General features: G+C 44.1%; 3 protein-coding genes across 12 annotated transcripts in view; 2 read left to right on the top strand and 1 right to left on the bottom strand.

The window, feature by feature from the left end:
- Positions 1 to 15,924, top strand: part of Mpp4 (MAGUK p55 scaffold protein 4) — a 39,184-nt gene extending 23,260 nt beyond the window's left edge. For both annotated transcript variants that reach the window (NM_021265.3, XM_063267659.1), the window contains 7 exons: positions 2,707 to 2,748; positions 4,692 to 4,862; positions 6,395 to 6,475; positions 11,294 to 11,387; positions 12,030 to 12,138; positions 13,500 to 13,634; positions 15,440 to 15,924. In NM_021265.3, the coding sequence (NP_067088.2) occupies positions 2,707 to 2,748; positions 4,692 to 4,862; positions 6,395 to 6,475; positions 11,294 to 11,387; positions 12,030 to 12,138; positions 13,500 to 13,634; positions 15,440 to 15,631 (824 nt within the window). In that variant the 3' untranslated portion in view covers positions 15,632 to 15,924. The remainder of the gene's footprint in view (positions 1 to 2,706; positions 2,749 to 4,691; positions 4,863 to 6,394; positions 6,476 to 11,293; positions 11,388 to 12,029; positions 12,139 to 13,499; positions 13,635 to 15,439) is intronic.
- Positions 404 to 823, bottom strand: LOC120094797 (mitochondrial intermembrane space import and assembly protein 40-like). The gene has a single exon (XM_039084844.1). The coding sequence runs from the start codon at positions 821 to 823 to the stop codon at positions 404 to 406; it is 420 nt and encodes a 139-aa protein (XP_038940772.1).
- Positions 13,060 to 17,431, top strand: part of Tmem237 (transmembrane protein 237) — a 39,251-nt gene continuing 34,879 nt past the window's right edge. For 6 of the 9 annotated variants that reach the window (XR_005488910.2, XM_039083617.2, XM_006244975.5 and 3 more), the window contains exon 1: positions 15,915 to 16,881. Coding sequence is in view for 7 of the 9 variants with exons in the window: in XM_039083617.2 (XP_038939545.1) it covers positions 16,819 to 16,881 (63 nt within the window). In the remaining 2 variants the exon portion in view is untranslated. Of the gene's footprint in view, positions 17,123 to 17,431 lie in introns of all 9 variants that reach the window. The other 3 variants (XM_006244977.5, XM_039083614.2, NM_001108220.1) reach the window with 3 other exon arrangements.

The following is a 17,431-nucleotide window of genomic DNA, read 5'->3' as shown; positions in this document are numbered from 1 at the left end:
CTCTTGAGAGTTTTGGCATCTACTTAATTTTCCCAAGAGGTGAAAAATCTACCAAAAGGGATACATACCATGGACCAGAATACATCAGCCTTCTCACAATAAACTTTCCTGAGTAACAACTTTTGGTTACTGAGAAGCCTCAGCACATTTCAAAGTGGCAAAATCCAGGGCAATCACAGAGTACATCCAGGAGTGGCCTAACGTTTAAGGACAGGTTCATGCAGGACACAGGTGCACACACCCCCTTTTCTTCAGTGTGTACGCCAAGTAGCCAAGACCCCTGATCATTAAAATAAGTTATTTTGTATATTACAGTGCACAGAGGGAAAGAACTTTCACAGAGGTGACCAAAAGGCATTGTATAGAAGGTCCCATGGTGAGTGGCAGCCAGGGCCTGAGGCCTTCAGGAGCTTGCCCCCTGTTCTTTGGCTGCAGAGGCCTTAGTGTCAGCCGTTTCCTCCACTGGCTCCATTGGCTTTGCCTCCTCTTCCTCCTCCTTGTCTTGGGGATAGAGGTCTGGGTATTTCTGCATGCATTCTTGCATGGCCCGGAACTGGTCTATACAGTCTAATCCCTTGATATCCTTTGTGCTGTAGTAGAAGCAGGAAAAGGCAGACTTGAACTGCTCCCCACAGGGGCTGCTGGCCATTCCCCCAAGACATGGGCAATTCCAGTTAATGTCTCCATTAGGCAGTATCAACCCGTGCTCCTCATAGAAATCATTGGGGTCATCAGCCACCAGCTTGGCACTGCTAGGAGTTTCATGGTCTTCTTTGGTCACAAATATGATCCGATCCTTCCCTTCCTGCCAGCAGTAGGACATGGTTCTCAACGTTCCCAGCTCGCAGAGGGAGTGGGCGCGGCTACAGAGGCTACACCTTCATGCTGTGACCTCCCTCGCCTCTTCTCCGGCCTGGCGGGTGGAACTGAGGCCCACATGGACCCGCCCCATAGGATACATTTTAAATCAAGGCAATTAGCTTTATGTCTATATGTTAGTATTTCCTTGTGAGTGTATTTACATAACATAGAAAGGTGTGATTAATTTCTAGAAGATGGAGTTGGTGCTGGTAATTTTTCAGATTTACTTGAATGCTTTACTTATGTGTACATGCTTGAAGGAGTGTATTCCATTTATATACTGAGTACTTGCAGAGGCCAGAGGGGGCATCAACTCCCTGGGACCTGGAGTTACGGGTGGTTGTGGGCCACCAACATGGATGCTGGAAACCAAACTCCAGTCCTCTGGAAAAGCAGCAAGCTCCCCTAACCGCTGAATCATTTCTCCAGATCCTGGTGTTTTCGTTGTATTTTCAAATGCATTATTAAAGCCAGGTACAGTAGCATATGTCGTAAGCACTTGAGAGGTGGCCGCAGGAGGATCATCAGTTCATGGTCACCCTCAGCTACATAGCAAGTTTGATGCCAGCCTAGACCTCATGAGACCATGTCATAACAGACAAAACAACTCTCAAAAATAAGGTTAAAGAAATTTATATATGTGAGTTAATCCTATAAACAAATGTTTGTTATTCATTACATCAATAACCAGAACAGCTCTCTTTACAAGGATTTTATAACTTTTTCTGGCTTCTGAGTAGAAACAGAAACAAGAGACTGGCTAGCCCCCAAGGCTGTGAGGCTGGGCATCCTCCTCCTCTTCTTCTTCTCAGGTGTTCCTGGCCTCCATAGACCAAGTGCTGATTTTTTTTCCTTTTAGTGGAAATAATCTAATTTTGGCTTTTGTGAAGACAGTGGTCTTGCAGACTCTATAGTAATGCTATAATGAACAGTTTTAATTTTATTTTTTTTAGGAAATAAGAGTCTAGTAAAACCCTTATTCTCATTTCATTACCTGTTTCTATGAGAAAATATCTTGTCAGAAGCAACTTACAGGAGAAAGGATCCGTTTAGCTTACAACGCTAGGTTGCGGTCCATCATTGTGGGAAAGTTAAGGCAGAAATGTTAAGCAGCTGATCACATCCCTAGTCAAGGGCAGAGAGAAAATGCATGCATATGTGTCTGCTGTGCTCAGCCTACTTTTCCATTCATAGTCTGGGACCCAAACCCAAGGAGTAGTGTTGCCCCAGATGGGTGTTTCCTCACCTCAGATAATGTAGTGAAGATCATTCTCCCAATGTGCCCATAGGCCAGATGCTCCTCCTAGGTGACTAGATTGTCTCACATTGACAATGGAAACTTTACATCCCAGCATTACTACAGGGTCTGCAAGAGCAAGCCAAACTCAGCTTGTTTCTTATTTTTGTAATATCAGCTTTTAAAGGGTATGTTTGAAAATGCATAATCAGTATCTTTGTGACCATATTTGTGATTAGTATACTGTGACCATATTTCTTTGAAGACAAGTTCTCAATATACAGCTCAGGCTGGACACAAAATGGTAGCGTTCCTGTTCTAGCTTCCCGAGTGCTGGGATTACAGGTGTGTCCCATGTCCAGCTTCTTTCTTACAATTTTAAACAAGCCTGAAATAGTTTTCTACTCTCAGTCGTTCTAGACAAACCCTATGATGCAATGCTAAAGAGACGGCATAAGAGCTGTGGGGTGGGGAGTGCAGAGAGGACTAGAGGCTGCCAGGGGCACAGGGGCTGCTCTGCCATCTGGAGACCATCACTTGAAACCAGAAGATGATGCTATGCATTCCTGTCTTGGTTCTCACATAATCTCCCATTCTCTCTGTTCCAGCTAAAGAGGAATTTGTCGGCGATGGGCAGCAGTTTTTTATCGGTAAGAGTTACGTGTTTGTTGCTCTCAAGTGCTATTCCCACTATCCGGGTGCCTTGCTGAAAGATGCCTTTGCCGATGAATCTCTCCAACTTGTTTCTTGTTCTCACTTCCCTCTGTCCGAATTTCCTATCAATAATCTGACCTATTGATTCCTCATTGTTACTGATCTAATTTAACTTGGATAGCTTTTAATTATTTGGTCAAACATACATTGCTCGTCTCTTCCCCAGACCATTCTATAGCCTGTCTTACTGTAAAGAAAATCAGTTTCATGGCTATTAAAACCATCTTTTCTGTCCAGATTCTATGATCTGTCACCTGAGAAAAGTTCTCTAAAGGAGCAGACCTCCCTGATAAAATCACCCTGGAGCCCCCTTTTCACAGGGCAGGAGAGCAGCACAGAGCTGTAGTCTAAAAGTTAGAATGTTAGCGCCAAGCCTAGGTGGACTTTGGGATTGTCGGAGGACATTAAAGACCCAAGGGGCTGCCTTTGTGCCTTGCTTCTAGGATTATTGACCCTTAAGCCATTGAACAAGGCTGAGCATGGGAAGCCGCTGCACAAAGGTGGTGAATAGGGAGTCCAAGCGGGGCAGGGGGCAGTCTGTGGACAGTGGTGACCTGGTACCATGGTCAGCGCCAGAGGAGCGAGAACGGCAGCTGATCATCAGCCTCTGATACCCCATAACCTTCATCGAGGTGCGCCCTAGCTCTGGGACTATTGCTTGACATAAGTGAGTATTTGTGGACATAAGAGCAAGGCTGAGGAAGGAGCTGCACAGGAGGAGGGACGTTTACAGTGAATTCTGTAGAGTGACATTATATTGTAGATGCTGGTGAGGGTCCATGGTTTCTCAGTGTAGATAGATACAAATAGCACTGTGTCTCTGTGTTTATAGAAACACATATGGTTTCTACTCTTTCTTCAGAGGGGACCTGAAAATGGCTGTGGAAATATCAAAAACACTTTTGATGTTGTGGCAGGAGAAGGATTCTAAGAATTCAGTCAGGGATAATGACAAATGAATGGGTCCTAACTGCAGACAATGCTACCATCCTATGTAGTCACCTGAACTGTCTGTGATTGTGTATCCATCTGACAAGTGGGAGCCATAAGACTACCCAGTGTTTCCACCCTGGCCACAGAGCTGCAGAGACCCCACTGCTCTCCCTGCGGCCCTGCTTCCTCTCCACAGCAACCAAAGGAATCCTTCAGAAACAAGGCAGACCATAGCCTTACTGTTCAAAGGCCTCTTCACACATCGCTCACAGCCTACCGCTCATAGCCGACTCAGCATTAGTCCTCCCCCCCCCCCCCCCCCCCCGTGATCTGGCTCTGGCTCCTCCCTCAGCACCACCACCTTCCCGTCGCTCACTACCCTGCAGCTCTTCAAATCACCCACTGTCTTGGTATTTGTTCTACTCTGTAGACTGCACCTTAGCTGGCCCCTTCTGCACTCAGGCAACTTCTCACGGTCAGCTTTTCTGATCCTTTTACTGAACTGCCCATCCTAATAAACCACCGCCACTCTCTGACCACTCACCCTTTCCAAGCCTTTACTTTTATTGTTCTTGTTGATTGTTTTGTGTTTCCCCCTCCATGCATTGCACTTTTCCTGAGAAGACAACCTGGATTATTTTATCTCTCCAGCATAATCCCTGGCATACGGTGGATGCTAGATGCAGCTTACACATACCTTATGGGCCATCACTAGCTGCTTCATGTTTTATTTTGTTCTTTCAAGACAAGGTCTCACAATATGGGTGTCCTGGAACTCACTCTGTCCACCAGACTGACCTTGAACTCAAGGATAGCCTCCTGCCTCTGCCTCCTGAGTGCTGGGATTAGAGGTGTGTGCACCGCCATGCCCAGCTCACTATCTGCTGTAAAGCAGCTATCTGTCCTATTCTTGCTTTGGAATTTCATGCATTTTCTCCCTCTTCAGCTGGCTTCCGCCGCAGCATGCGCCTGTGTCGCAGGAAGTCTCACTTCAGCCAGCTGCATGCCAACATGCGTTGCACCTGCAGCTGTTACAGTGCTGTGGGTGCCCCTTACGAGGAGGTAGTGAGGTACCAGCGTCAGCCGGCAGACAAACACCGCCTCATAGTGCTTGTGGGTATGTCATGCTCTGCTCAGCTCTGGGAGTTATCCTGGATTTAATGTTTTGTGTTGATAGTAACAGTAAGGTGGGACTCTTGGTAGAGTTTCATCTAGAAATGGTTTAAAGGCCTGCTTGTCAGTGTTTATAAGAAAGCTTTCAAAGGCAAGTTTCCTTTGTCTTCTCTGCCTCTTTTTCTCCTTTGACCAACAGTTGAACATGGTGTGCTATGATGTGCATTAACCAGTGTATTAACAGTCTCTATTCTAATAAGGTGTACCTGATTTATACTTTTATCTGTTTAGAATTTAGTCTAGAAGCATGCATGATCTACCCCAGCCTTCATCACTAGTTCATATTAAGAAAACAGATTAGAGAAATTCCATTTCTCTAAGAAATGTTTAACCACATTCTTTATAAACTGTCTAAATCTTCTGGATGTGCCTTGGACTATAAAAGAAGACTTGGGTGATCTGGTTTCCTGACCAAGGTCTCTGCAAAGTTGGCTCTCTGAAGCAGTGATAGCTTGAATCACACCTCCAGCAGGGCCTGATGGTACTTACTCAACCACCTATTAGAAATGTAACCACGGGGGCTGGAGAGATGGCTCAGCAGTTAAGAGCACCCGACTGCTCTTCCAGAGGTCATGAGTTCAATTCCCAGCAACCACATGGTGGCTCACAACCATCTGTAAAGAGATCTGATGCCCTCTTCTGGTGTATCTGAAGACAGCTACAGTGTACTTATATATAATAAATGAATAAATCTTTAAAAAAAAAAAAAAGAAAGAAATGTAACCACATCCAGGGGTGACAGAGTTGCATTCCGATGAAAACTTTTAAATAGAAGGGCCATGTCTCAGATTATCTGTTGCAATCCCAGGTGTCTTAGTCAGGGTTTCTATTCCTGCACAAAATATCATGGCCAAGAAGCAAGTTGGGGAGGAAAAGGTTTATTCAGCTTACACTTCCACATTGCTGTTCATCACCAAAGGAAGTCAGGACTGGAACTCAAGCAGGTCAGGGAGCAGGAGCTGATGCAGAGGCCAAGATGAGCTGGCTTGCTCAGCTTGCTCTCTTGTAGAACCCAGGACCACCAGCCCAGGGACAGCACCACCCATAATGGGCTGGGTCCTTCCCCTCTTGATCACGAGTTGAGAAAATGCCTTATAGCTGGGTCTCATGGAGGCGTTTCCTCAACTGAGGCTCCTTTCTCTGTGATGACTCCAGCTTGTGTCAGTTGACACACAGAGCCAGCCAGTACACTAGGGCAGTCAGAGCATCAGCAGTGGTGGAATGTTCTGGAAGTGACAGATCCTGTGATTCCGCACCTATTCTCTGAATGTTGGAGTGGTGTGGGTTATTTCATGAGTCACTGGGAGAATGAGGTTTTCTGGGTTTGCTCCAGTCCATAAGCAGGGTTACTACAAAGTTTCCCTAAAAATGCCTTTGCTGTCCCGTTCCTGCAGCAGCATAGCTGCAGGGATGGTTGAAGCATGCAATCCTGTGCATCCGCATCTCATTATTTCTGCTGTGGCTTTCTGTCTTCAGGACCTTCTGGTGTTGGAGTCAATGAACTGAGAAGACAACTCATTGGATGTAACCCCAGCTGTTTTCAAAGTGCTGTGCCACGTATGTTAATTTGTCTTTCTTGGTGGCTCAGGTTTTGGTAAAACTTTGTCTCTGGATGTGCTGGTATCTCTTTACTCTGTCACATCTTTTCTTGTAAAAGTGTAAGGACCAGTCCTTAAGTAATTCTACCTTTATTTGCTTTACTAACTATGTCAGTATAATAGCATAGTGTGCTAGGTTAGGCTTTCAAAAGATAGTTTTTACATCTTTTCCTTTTGAAGTAGAAGGCCATGGGCAATATGTGGGAGTCAGTTTTCTCCTCCTACCATGTTGGCTTCTGAGACTCAAACACAGGTTGTCAGTCTTGGTGGCAAGACTATCCACACTTAGCCATCTCCATGGCTCTTTTTCTTTTCTTAGTTGTATATATTGTAGAGGGTGGTTGTAATGCTTTGATTAGGAATCTGCATGTGAACACTGAAGGTCCTGTTCCCCAGTTGGTTCTTGATCAATCAATAAAGATGCCAGCACCCAATATCTGGACTGAAGAAGCAGGACTTCCAAGTTCCCACAGGCAGGCTAAAAGAAGCAGCAGGAGGAGAGGAATTTGCCATGCTTTGTTCGTCAGGAGGGAGAGTCACCAGCCATGTGATGGAGGTGGAAGGGCCATTGGCTGCCTTCCGGGAAGGAGATTAGAAATGCAACTAATGCAGATGTAAGGGGTTGAGCAAGGAGTGAAAGGAAGGACCACACGCTACAACCCGTGACTAGTCAGGGTTTTTGTAATAATGGTCAGAATAGTATTTATCGTCTTCCTCACACTATTTCTGTCACCTTTATGTTATTTAGTTTTTCATCTAAAAATTTAATATGTCCATATATAATTTTATATAAATTTCTAAGTATTATTATCACATACTCTTGGTCTTTGAAAGCCATGTTTTCTTATTTCCTTTTACTTACTTTTTTTCTACTGAATTCCCAGTTTGTCAGCACCCTGACTTCTGAGAAACAGTTTTCCTGATGCTCCTCCGTTGCCCATGGAGATCTATGTATGTCTTTCTAAGCTTTAAGGCCTTGGAAAACTCCAAGTCTATGTTACCATGTATTTTTAAATGGTTTATCTATTTTTATTTTATGTGCATTGATGTTTTGATTGTATACATGTCTATCTGAGGGTGTCAGATACCCTGGAACTGGAGGTACAGACAGTCGTGAGCTGCTGTGTGGGTACTGGAAATTGAGCCCAGGTTCTCTGGAGGAGCAGTCAGTGCTTTTAACTGTTGAGCCATTTCTCTAGCTCCATTATTGTATATTTCTACTAGGGTTTAATTTTCAATAAATAATTTAAGAATCGCACAATAACACTTACTTTATTATATAATAGAGAAGATCTGGCTCAAGAGCCCTAATTTTAGGCAAATGGAAGGTTTGTAATGATGCATAGTCTGTAGAATAAAGGAGGTTAGCATTTTGTTTGAGGCACTGAGATGAAACTCTTTAAAAGAGGAATGTGAAAAATCTGTCAACTACTGAGATGTATCAGTGAATGAAAGGCCCGGGGAAAGAGCCTAATAAGCATACTCATGGAAGTTTGTTTTTAATCAGAAAAAGTCACTCTGCAGGATGGTTTCCAGTGAGTGTGCATGCTTCAAAGAAGTCGAGGATGTTTGGGAGACTATAGAACTTCTTATATGTTCCCTGCTCACTGGGGAAGAATAAGACTGTTGTCAGAATAATAACTAAAACTCTAAAGGATAAAAGATTCCTGGGTACGGCTGGTGTTTGGAAAGCAACTGCCCTTTCAGAGCTTGTCACAGTGAAAGTTCTAAGATGCTTTGCAAGGATCATATCTGAGTAGGTAATGTGGGAAAAGTCAGCCCAGTACCTGTTCAAAAGGAAGTTCCAGCAAACACCACCAGAAGTGGACCTCCAGATTCAAGAGGTCAGGAAGGAATCACAAAGGACTGACTTGTGTAGAAATTAGGTTTGAAATGGTCACTTGTTGATCATGTGGTAGAGGTTACAGCATAACCTCATATAGCATTCAGAGAGAAAGAGCCAGTTTAATTATCTGTCAAATCTAAGGAAGTAATTGTAGGCTTAGTTATTAGTTTATTGCTGTGAAGAGACACCATGACCAAGGCAACTCTTAGAAAACCAACTATTTAATTAGGGTTGGCTTACAGTTTCCATGGCTCAGTCTATTACCATTGTGGTGGGAAGCATGGCATTATGCAGGAAGACTTGGTGCTGGAGGATCCAAGAATTCTATATCTTGATCAGAAGGCAGCCAAGAGGAGATTGTCTTCTAAAGGCAGCCAGGAGGAGGGTCTAGATCATACTAGCCAGACCTGAGCATATATACAAGACCTTAAAACCCTGCCTTCCCAGTGACACACTTCCTTTAACAAGGCTACACCTTCCCCAATAAGGCCACACCTCCTAATAGTGCCACTTCCCATGGGCCAAGATATTCAAACCACCACAGAAGCCTTGGTATCAACCAAGTCAGAACACCTTCCTGCCCCACTTTCTCCTCTCCTACCCTCTAGCCTTAGAGAGATAAAAACAGATAGAGGAAAGGTAGAAATGAAGGAAAGGAAAGAGAATCATGGGAATTGTCAGATTTTCATAGGCAGGAAAGTGGAAGGATCTTGTCTCAAGGAAGGAAGACCAACCTTGTTACCTGTGATCCCTTCTGCTAGGCTATGTTTCGCAAGTATGGCTTACCTATATAAGAATGGGCATTAATTTCAGAGAAAACAATGAACGATGTCACCACTTTCAGTAGTCTAGATAAAAGTAGAATACCTACAAAATGTGAACATTTAAGTGCACAGATAGCCATCATTAAAAACATGAAAAAACTTGCTTGTATTTTTTTTTAATCACCAACATTTTAAAAGTGGACACCTTGTAGTTCACAGAGGAGCCTGCCTTAAGAAATGGCATTCCCACTGGGGCAATGGTGGAGTCATTCCATGCACAGTATATAACTCACTACCTCTTGGGAGCCTTAAGTTTTGCTGGCTTTCCTTGTCCTCAGTAGGAAACTGCAGGAGAAATTGCATACTTACAGATGTCTAAGGACATTGGAGAGCGATCTGAATAAAGAAAAAACAAAATGGCCCTAAGGCGATATCTACCAACCTTGGAGGTTGGTCACTGAGGGCCTGCTGCAAGCTCCTCACATGTAATTTTCACTGATCTATTTTATCCTGAAACTTTGTCAAGTGTAAGAACAGATTTTTTTTATTATTAACAAGGTGAATTTGTTGTAAAAGAGAGTAAGATCGAGCATTACAGCATGTAGGATATAGAATTAGAGGAGCACTGGGGGAAAACTCCTGAAAGAAGGTCGGAGTCCACCAGTGACCAGCTAGTCTCTGGACTCAGAGTGTAATGGAAGACTTCCTAATTACAGGGCTTTGCTTTCTCTGAGCTTGTCTGAGGAATTCACCCCCCCCCACCCACACACACATACACCTCAACCTGGGGAATGTCACATATCCTCAGTTATATTACAGGATCAATTTCCTTTTCCTGATAACTCATTCAGCTAGCACCTGAGATTCCTGAAATGCTTCCCCACACTAATGAGGTACTTCAGTACCCTAAGCCTTCAGCCAACAATGACCTTTGCCCACACCGGATGTTTCTACGCTCAATCCCCTGAGTCACCAGCTAGTCCTGGTGTGTGTTATTCACAGTAAGTACTCACAGGGCTTCTGATCCCCCTCCCCCTTCCCCAGCCTTTCCCCTGCCCTGTCATTAGCCTCTGCTCCCTTTGCCCTCGTGGACCTTATCAGCTGACAATACATGAGGGTGGGGAGAACACCAGTGTATCATTCTTAAGTTCTAGAACCCAAACTAATAACTGGAAAATAGTAGATACATAGTATGTGTTCATTGTTATTAATAGACAATACATCACTTTTAGATGTTTGGTGGAACGTGTGTTTTTTTTTCCATACGGAAGCCATTGAAACATAACATTGAGGAGTCTAAATCTAAATTAGTGGTTCTCAACCTTTGGTGGCAACCCCTTTGAGGGCTGAACAACCCTTCCACAGGGCTTATCTAAGACCATCAGAAAACACAGGCATTTGCATTGTGATTCATAACAGAAGCAAAATTACAGTTGTGAAGTAGCAATGAAAATAATTTTATGGTTGGGGGTCACCACAAAATGAGGAGCTGTGTTAAAGGGCTGCAGCATTAGGAAGGTTGAAAACATCTGGTCTAAATTAAATAGTCCACATCAAAGAATCAAATTAAACATAATAGGCAAGTTTCCCCCTTTCTTTATCTCCAAAACCTCTTCTTTGGTCTTCATGCTTTGCCAACACTGCAGATGCCGTGGGTTTTCTCTCTCTCAAATCTGAGACAATCTGTTGTAATAAAAGCAGTTTAGGAGAAGCATCCATCTTGATATGTGAGCAGGTTGCTTACTCTTCAAAAGCTGCAGCTACTTCTCAGTAAAATAACATCCTATCTGGCGAGCAGTGTGAGAGAGACAGCGAGATCATCAGAAGTACATTGTCCAAACAAAGACGTTGTTGTTGCTACGAGGGGGCAAACGTGCACTTTGAGCTTCTCGTTTAGTTCCGTATTCCCTAAATAACGCAGGTGTCCTGTGTGATAGTGTGATCCGCTCTTTCCCACACTAAGTGAGTAAAGGTTTGTAATTGGTGGAATGTGACGTAGGGTGCTCACTTTCTTAGCACTTCAGGGTTCCTCTCTTGGTTCCAGCGTCTTATCTATCTGTTTAGGGGTTCATTTATTTGTTTTAGTTGGCAATCTCTATCCAAGTATGTATTTGGTAAGAAATCAAAAATAGAAGATTCTGAAAGTTTTCACTATCTTCCTTGGTAGATACCACCCGTTCCCCGAAGAGTTATGAAATGGACGGGCGTGAGTATCACTACGTGTCAAGGGAAACATTTGAAAGCCTCATGTATGGACACAGGTAAGATTCAGAAGTCAATTCTTACTTCTGGTTATTTGACAGTAGTCTGTTTTTTTGCATTAGCCAAAGCTCTCAGCAGTTAAGTCCTCATTTCTGAAGGGCTGAGAAAGCAACATGAATTGATTTACTAGAGCCAGAGCTGCAAGCTTCAGAGAAACGATTTCGTATTGTCGAGATCGGCATATTCCTAACGCCATTCACATTTATGTCCAAGTTTGCTTTCTACTGCTATGAAAACCACCATGACCAAAGCAGCTCGGGGAAGAAAGGGTTTATTTGGCATACACTTCCACATCACAGGCAACCACTGAGGAAAAGTCTAGACAGGAGCTCAAGGCCTGAACCTGGAGGCAGAAGCTAAAGGAGAAACCATGGAGGAGTGCTGCTTACTGGCTTGCTCCTCACAGCTTGCTCAGCCACCTTTCTTAGCACAACCCAGGACCACCTGCTCAGAGGTGACACCGCCTACCCTCAGACTTGCCTCTAGGTAGTCTGATGGAGGCCATCCGTCAGCTGATAGTCCCTTTCCAGGTAACTCTAGCTTAAGTCAGGTTGACAAAACTAACCAGGACAACTCATGTAATTACTGCCGATCACTGTAATTTACTTGGGAAAGTCGTTTCCTTTGTCTTGTTCTTATAGGATGCTGGAGTTCGGCGAGTACAAAGGCCACCTGTATGGAACCAGTGTGAATGCTGTACTTGCAGTCCTTGACGAAGGGAAGATCTGTGTCATGGACTTGGAGCCTCAGGTGGGTCTACAGTAGCACATTTCCCATCATGCTAAGTCACAAATGCATGTAACACCATCCATGTTACACACATGCCTAAGGCTAGAGTTGAGACATCCTATTCAGCTCTACGTTTAAGAATAAGACCGCCTCTCACATCTCAGGCCATTCCTCGAAATGTAAATGGGAAAATTTTATTAAAGTTGGAGAGAAAGTTTTACTTTTCACACCCAGAACCAGAGCTTGAGTGGATAGTCATAAAAGAAAATGTCCCAATCTCTCCTGCTTTGAATACTGAGCACAGACTTGTCAAGATAACTTCTTGCAGAGGCAGATACTTTATATAAAAGGTAATGTAAGGGTTGGGGATTTAGCTCAGCGGTAGAGCACTTGCCTAGCAAGCACAAAGCTCTGGGTTCGGTCCCCAGCTCCAAAAAAAAAAAAAAAAAAAGGTAATGTTCTGTGCTGGTAAAATTACATGTTTGAACCATGAGTGAGGAGAGCAGGGATGAGTAATACTATTTGTGCAGACCCAGTTTTTTGATTCTTGCCCTTTCTTTATTCACTTAAGAATATACTTTGTGTGGTAAAGAAAATCAGGGGAAAAGCAATTTGCTCTTCCCTGGGTCAGAGCTGGTGGTCAGCAGGATGGAAATAGTGTCGAAGGTCACATGCTAGAGAAGAAAGGGAAAGAGGACAAACTGGACCTTTCCTGAACTTTTGTTTTTGTCATGAGGTTGTATATAGGAGTCTATGCTCAGTGAACAGCATTTTGTCATATTTAAGACCTATTTCAATATATCAATAGCTGGAAAGAGGAAGAGCCAGGATTCTAACTTAATTTTGATTCTAGAACCATAATTAAAATATTTGGATTTTACATTGAGGACTTGGGGGCACATGAGACTATGATCACATTGAGTATAGGAAGCTAGGACTTCTATTTTTAATTTTTTTTTTAAAGAAAGAAGGAAAGAGAGATTTTTTTTAAGATTTATTTATTTATTATATATAAGTACACTGTAGCTGTCTTCAGATACACCAGAAGAGGGCATCAGATCTCTTTACAGATGGTTGTGAGCCACCATGTGGTTGCTGGGAATTGAACTCATAACATCTGGAAGAGCAGTCGGGTGCTCTTAACCACTGAGCCATCTCTCCAGCCCTCTATTTTTAATTTTTAAGAATGTATAATGGGTATTTGAATGTGCTGGTGTCGAAGCCAGAGGACGATGTTCATGAGTCAGAGTCAGTTCTCCTCTACAGTGGGCTGCAGGGACTGGCCTGGGCTCATCAGGCCTGCCTGGTAACTGCTTCTACAGCTGAGCCACCCTCCTGGCCCGCTTCTGTCTTTTAATTTTGCATTTAATTCTTCTATGTAGGATATTCAGTTGGCTCGAACCCGTGAACTGAAGCCCTATGTCATATTTATTAAGCCACCTAGCATGAGCTCCATGAGACACTCTAGGAGGAATGCTAAGATTATTACTGACTACTTTGTGGACATGAAGTTCAAGGTAAATCACACCAGAATCCTGGTGTTCCTTTCATTATGGGGAGGTGGAGAGCTATTGGGCGGCTGAGCTGAAGGCCTTTCTCTGTTTTCTTTGTTTGACCCTCTTCTCAGGAGCACTTCAAGGAAATGGTTTTTAAAAAAATAAAAACCACTGCTGTTTCCACAGAATCCTTTGAAAGTTTTAACAAGTAATGACTTTTCAATTTATCCTTAATTTTTTGTTTTCCATTTTTTATTATTGGATATTTTAAATTTACATTTCAAATGTTTTTCCCCTTCCTCGATAGACATTGGTGGTGCACACCTTTAATCCCGGCACTCTGGAGGCATAGGCAGATCTTTGAGTTCAAGGCCAGCCTGGTCTATACAGGCTGTCTCAGGACTACACAGAGAAACTTTGACCTGAAAAACAAACAAATCAAACTCCAAACCAAACAAAACCCCTCAAGATTATTATTTACGGTTACTAAAATAAGGTTTAATAAATGCTATTTTTTTCTGAGCTTAGCAAAAGACTCAGAAGCCACTGCAAAGCTAAACAAATATATGTATAGCCTATTTCTATTTTTGAAGTGTTTTTACTAAAATACTTTGTAAAATGTTATATTGAGTATACCTCATCTGTAAAATAAGATATTTCACAAAAATGTTTATTAATAATGATACAAGAGGCGCAGTCAGGAGAACTAATTCTAAGTGAGGTTTTCTCTTTATCAATGGATGTGTATTTAAATACATTAAATCCACTTTAGAAAATTTAAGCCATAGCATATGACTTACTAAAATGTAGAAATCTTAAGTGCATATAGCTCAGTGAATTTTTATATGTATGCCCCTAGATAATCATCCAGACATTACAGCCCCGTGTGTGTGTGTGTGTGTGTGTGTGTGTGTGTGTGTGTGTGTGAGAGAGAGAGAGAGAGAGAGAGAGAGAGAGAGAGAGAGAGAGAGAAGCAGACAGACAGACAAGATTTATTGTCTTGGAGCCAGTGAGCTGGCTCACTGGTTAAAGGTGTCTGTCACCACATCTGATGACATTTGATCCCTAGGACCCACATAGTGGAGTTGTCCTTTGTTTTTTGCACACGCATGATTAAACAGATGTATACATTTTAGAAATGAACCACTATAGTAACTGTACAGCTCAGTAGTACTGACTATATTTATATTACTGTGAAATAGAATTTTTGCCTTGAAAACTAAAAAAAATATGACAGCTTCACAAATCTGCATGTCCTTTTCGGCCAGAGGCCACTGCTAATCTCCATACTGTTCCAGTTTTAGGATGTCTTGTCAAAGCAAGTCGAAAGTATTTTTATATTACCCTTAAGTATTTTCTCTTTTTATTTTTCAATTACCATGAAACTCTGGTTTTCTGGTTTGACCTTTTGACATCTATGGACAGGACAATCTGTTTTCTAAGTCTCTAGGGCTTTTAAGTTTGTGTCCTTGTGGGGTTGGGGATTTAGCTCAGTGGTAGAGCACTTGCCTAGCAAGCGCAAGGCCCTGGGTTCGGTCCCCAGCTCCGAAAAAAAGAAAAGAAAAAAAAAAGTTTGTGTCCTTGTTAGGCACGGGGGTGCACACCTGAAAGCACACTTGGGTGAGGCACAAGCATCACGGATGGAAAGCCAGGTTTAGACAGCAAGACTCTGCCTCCAAAACCCACAGTGAGAAAGGGGTGGGGCATACAAAGACTAGAGTGGATATGTAATTGACATAATTGTTTATAAATACCTCACCGCTTTGCCAGTAGGACGCCTGATGTCTTATTGCCCGTGCCACTCACATTGTTCAATCTCCCTGAAGGATGAAGACCTACAAGAGATGGAGGAGCTAGCCCAGAAAATGGAGAGTCAGTTTGGCCAGTTTTTTGATCACGTGATTGTGAATGACAACTTGCAAGATGCCCGTGCCCAGCTGTTGTCTGCCATACAGAAGGCTGAGGAAGAACTGCAGTGGGTACCAGAGGCATGGGTTTCCCCTGGCGCTGAATCTTAAAAGATCCAGACTAACAGCTGCCATTGAGAGCACGACAACTGCAACTACGAAGGGCTGCAGCTTATGGAACGGCTTTAACTAGCATCTAACTAGCATCGTATACTTATAGGGAGCTACTCGTTTGGCTCTCAGGCATTTCCCCGCTGTTTCCCCATATAAGCTAAAGGTAGGGATGTGAACAATGGTGTCTCTGTATGTGAGAATATTACAGATTTCATATGTTGTAAGACGGCTTTCAAAAATCTTCTAAATAAATCAGACTAATGACAGAAGCTGTATTTTACTTTGTAAAATACTTTGTCTTATTTCTCTTTATTTTTACAAAAGTGCCTAGTTGACCAACTAAGCTAAGAACGAGTCTAATAAGGAAACCTATGACATTGTTATTTCCAAATTAGCAAAGGGCAGTGGACTAGTCCTGGAGGCCTGTATATGTGCTCCAAAATAAGGATGTTGGTATAGAGTCTTAGTCTCCCTAGATCTGAAGCTTCCCTGATTCCCTGTTCATTTTTGTATCCACACTTCCCTCCATCCTATCTATTTTTTTAACTATAACTTTTCCCACTGAAGAAACTATCAGAACTGATCATTCAAACTATATTCCTGGGCCAGCAGGGACCCTGGGCCTGCCAGTGAAAGCGACCCTCCCTATTTCAGTCACAGGGCTCTCCCTCCAGGAGGCACCATGGTAGGCAGGAACCAGGCCTGGGAACCGTGGCCTCTCCAGGCTCCACAAAGCCGCCTCCTCCTGCAGGTCCCCGGAGGCCCGGCGTCGCGGGGAGCTGGCCTCGGGCTCCAGCGGTTGAGCCTAAGGAGGCCCGCAGGAAAGCATCATGAGGGACGACTCAGGGCCTCCGCTGGAAGAGGACAAAGCGGTGAGCGACCAGGGGCCCATGACCCGGAGTGTGGCACTGTGGAGGTGTCCTAACCAGCAGTGACCACCGCCGAGCCCGAAGTCGGAGAACAGCTGTGCCCGAGGGGTGCGGCGGGGCCAGATAGGGGCGGTACGGCTGGGCGGCCCCCCAAAAGTCGATCAATCCCAACCAACATCCCAGTGCCCGTCAGCGTTGCCATGACGACACCTCTGGGCGGCTCTCGGCTGCAGGCAAAGCGGGAGAGGAGGCTGTTTCCGGTGGGAGCTTGAATCCTGGTCTGGTCAAGCGGTGCTCATCCCCACGCAAATCGTGATGACCTCCCGGGAAACTGTGGGTGAACCCCCTCCGCTCCTGGGGACGTCGACATACGCTGAGGTTTTCCTTTGAGCTTAGTTTGAAGGGGTCAGACCAGGTTCGGCCCGGGTAGCCCCAAAACCTCTGGCGGGAGGGGTGGGGACGCTTCGGGTCCCGGAGCCAGGGAGGCGCAGCCCGATGACGCTCTGCGCCTGCGCCTGGGCGGACAGGCCGGGGCGGGGCGGGCGGCCGCTGTTCTCTGTGCTCTACAGCCGTCCCTGGAGACGTGATGGGGAAGAAGCAAGTGGTTAGCGAGCCTCAGGTACTTTTGAGCTGTTGGGAATTTATTCTCCTTCTGTTCAGCCGTTCCGCTTTTGAGGGGCTTAGAGTTGCGGTTTCCAGATGGGTGAGATGTCTCATTTTTGCAAGACTTATGAAATATCAACAGCGCTGGGTCCCACTTTCATAGCATCTTGAGAATAGTAGTGCCACTATTCTATCCCAGTTGTCATTTTGACTGCTGGATACCATTAGGCCATCATAGTGTCCTAATTTTGTAGCATTTTCACGAATTTGTTTGAATGACTACAACCATGGATTGCTAAGTGGGATAAGCAAGAGTATCTAAAAT

The sequence above is a fragment of the Rattus norvegicus genome, chromosome 9 (assembly GCF_036323735.1).
Source record: "Rattus norvegicus strain BN/NHsdMcwi chromosome 9, GRCr8, whole genome shotgun sequence".
NCBI lineage: Eukaryota > Metazoa > Chordata > Mammalia > Rodentia > Muridae > Rattus > Rattus norvegicus.
Note: the sequence above shows the minus strand (reverse complement) of the source record. Positions and strands in the feature narration are given on the sequence as shown.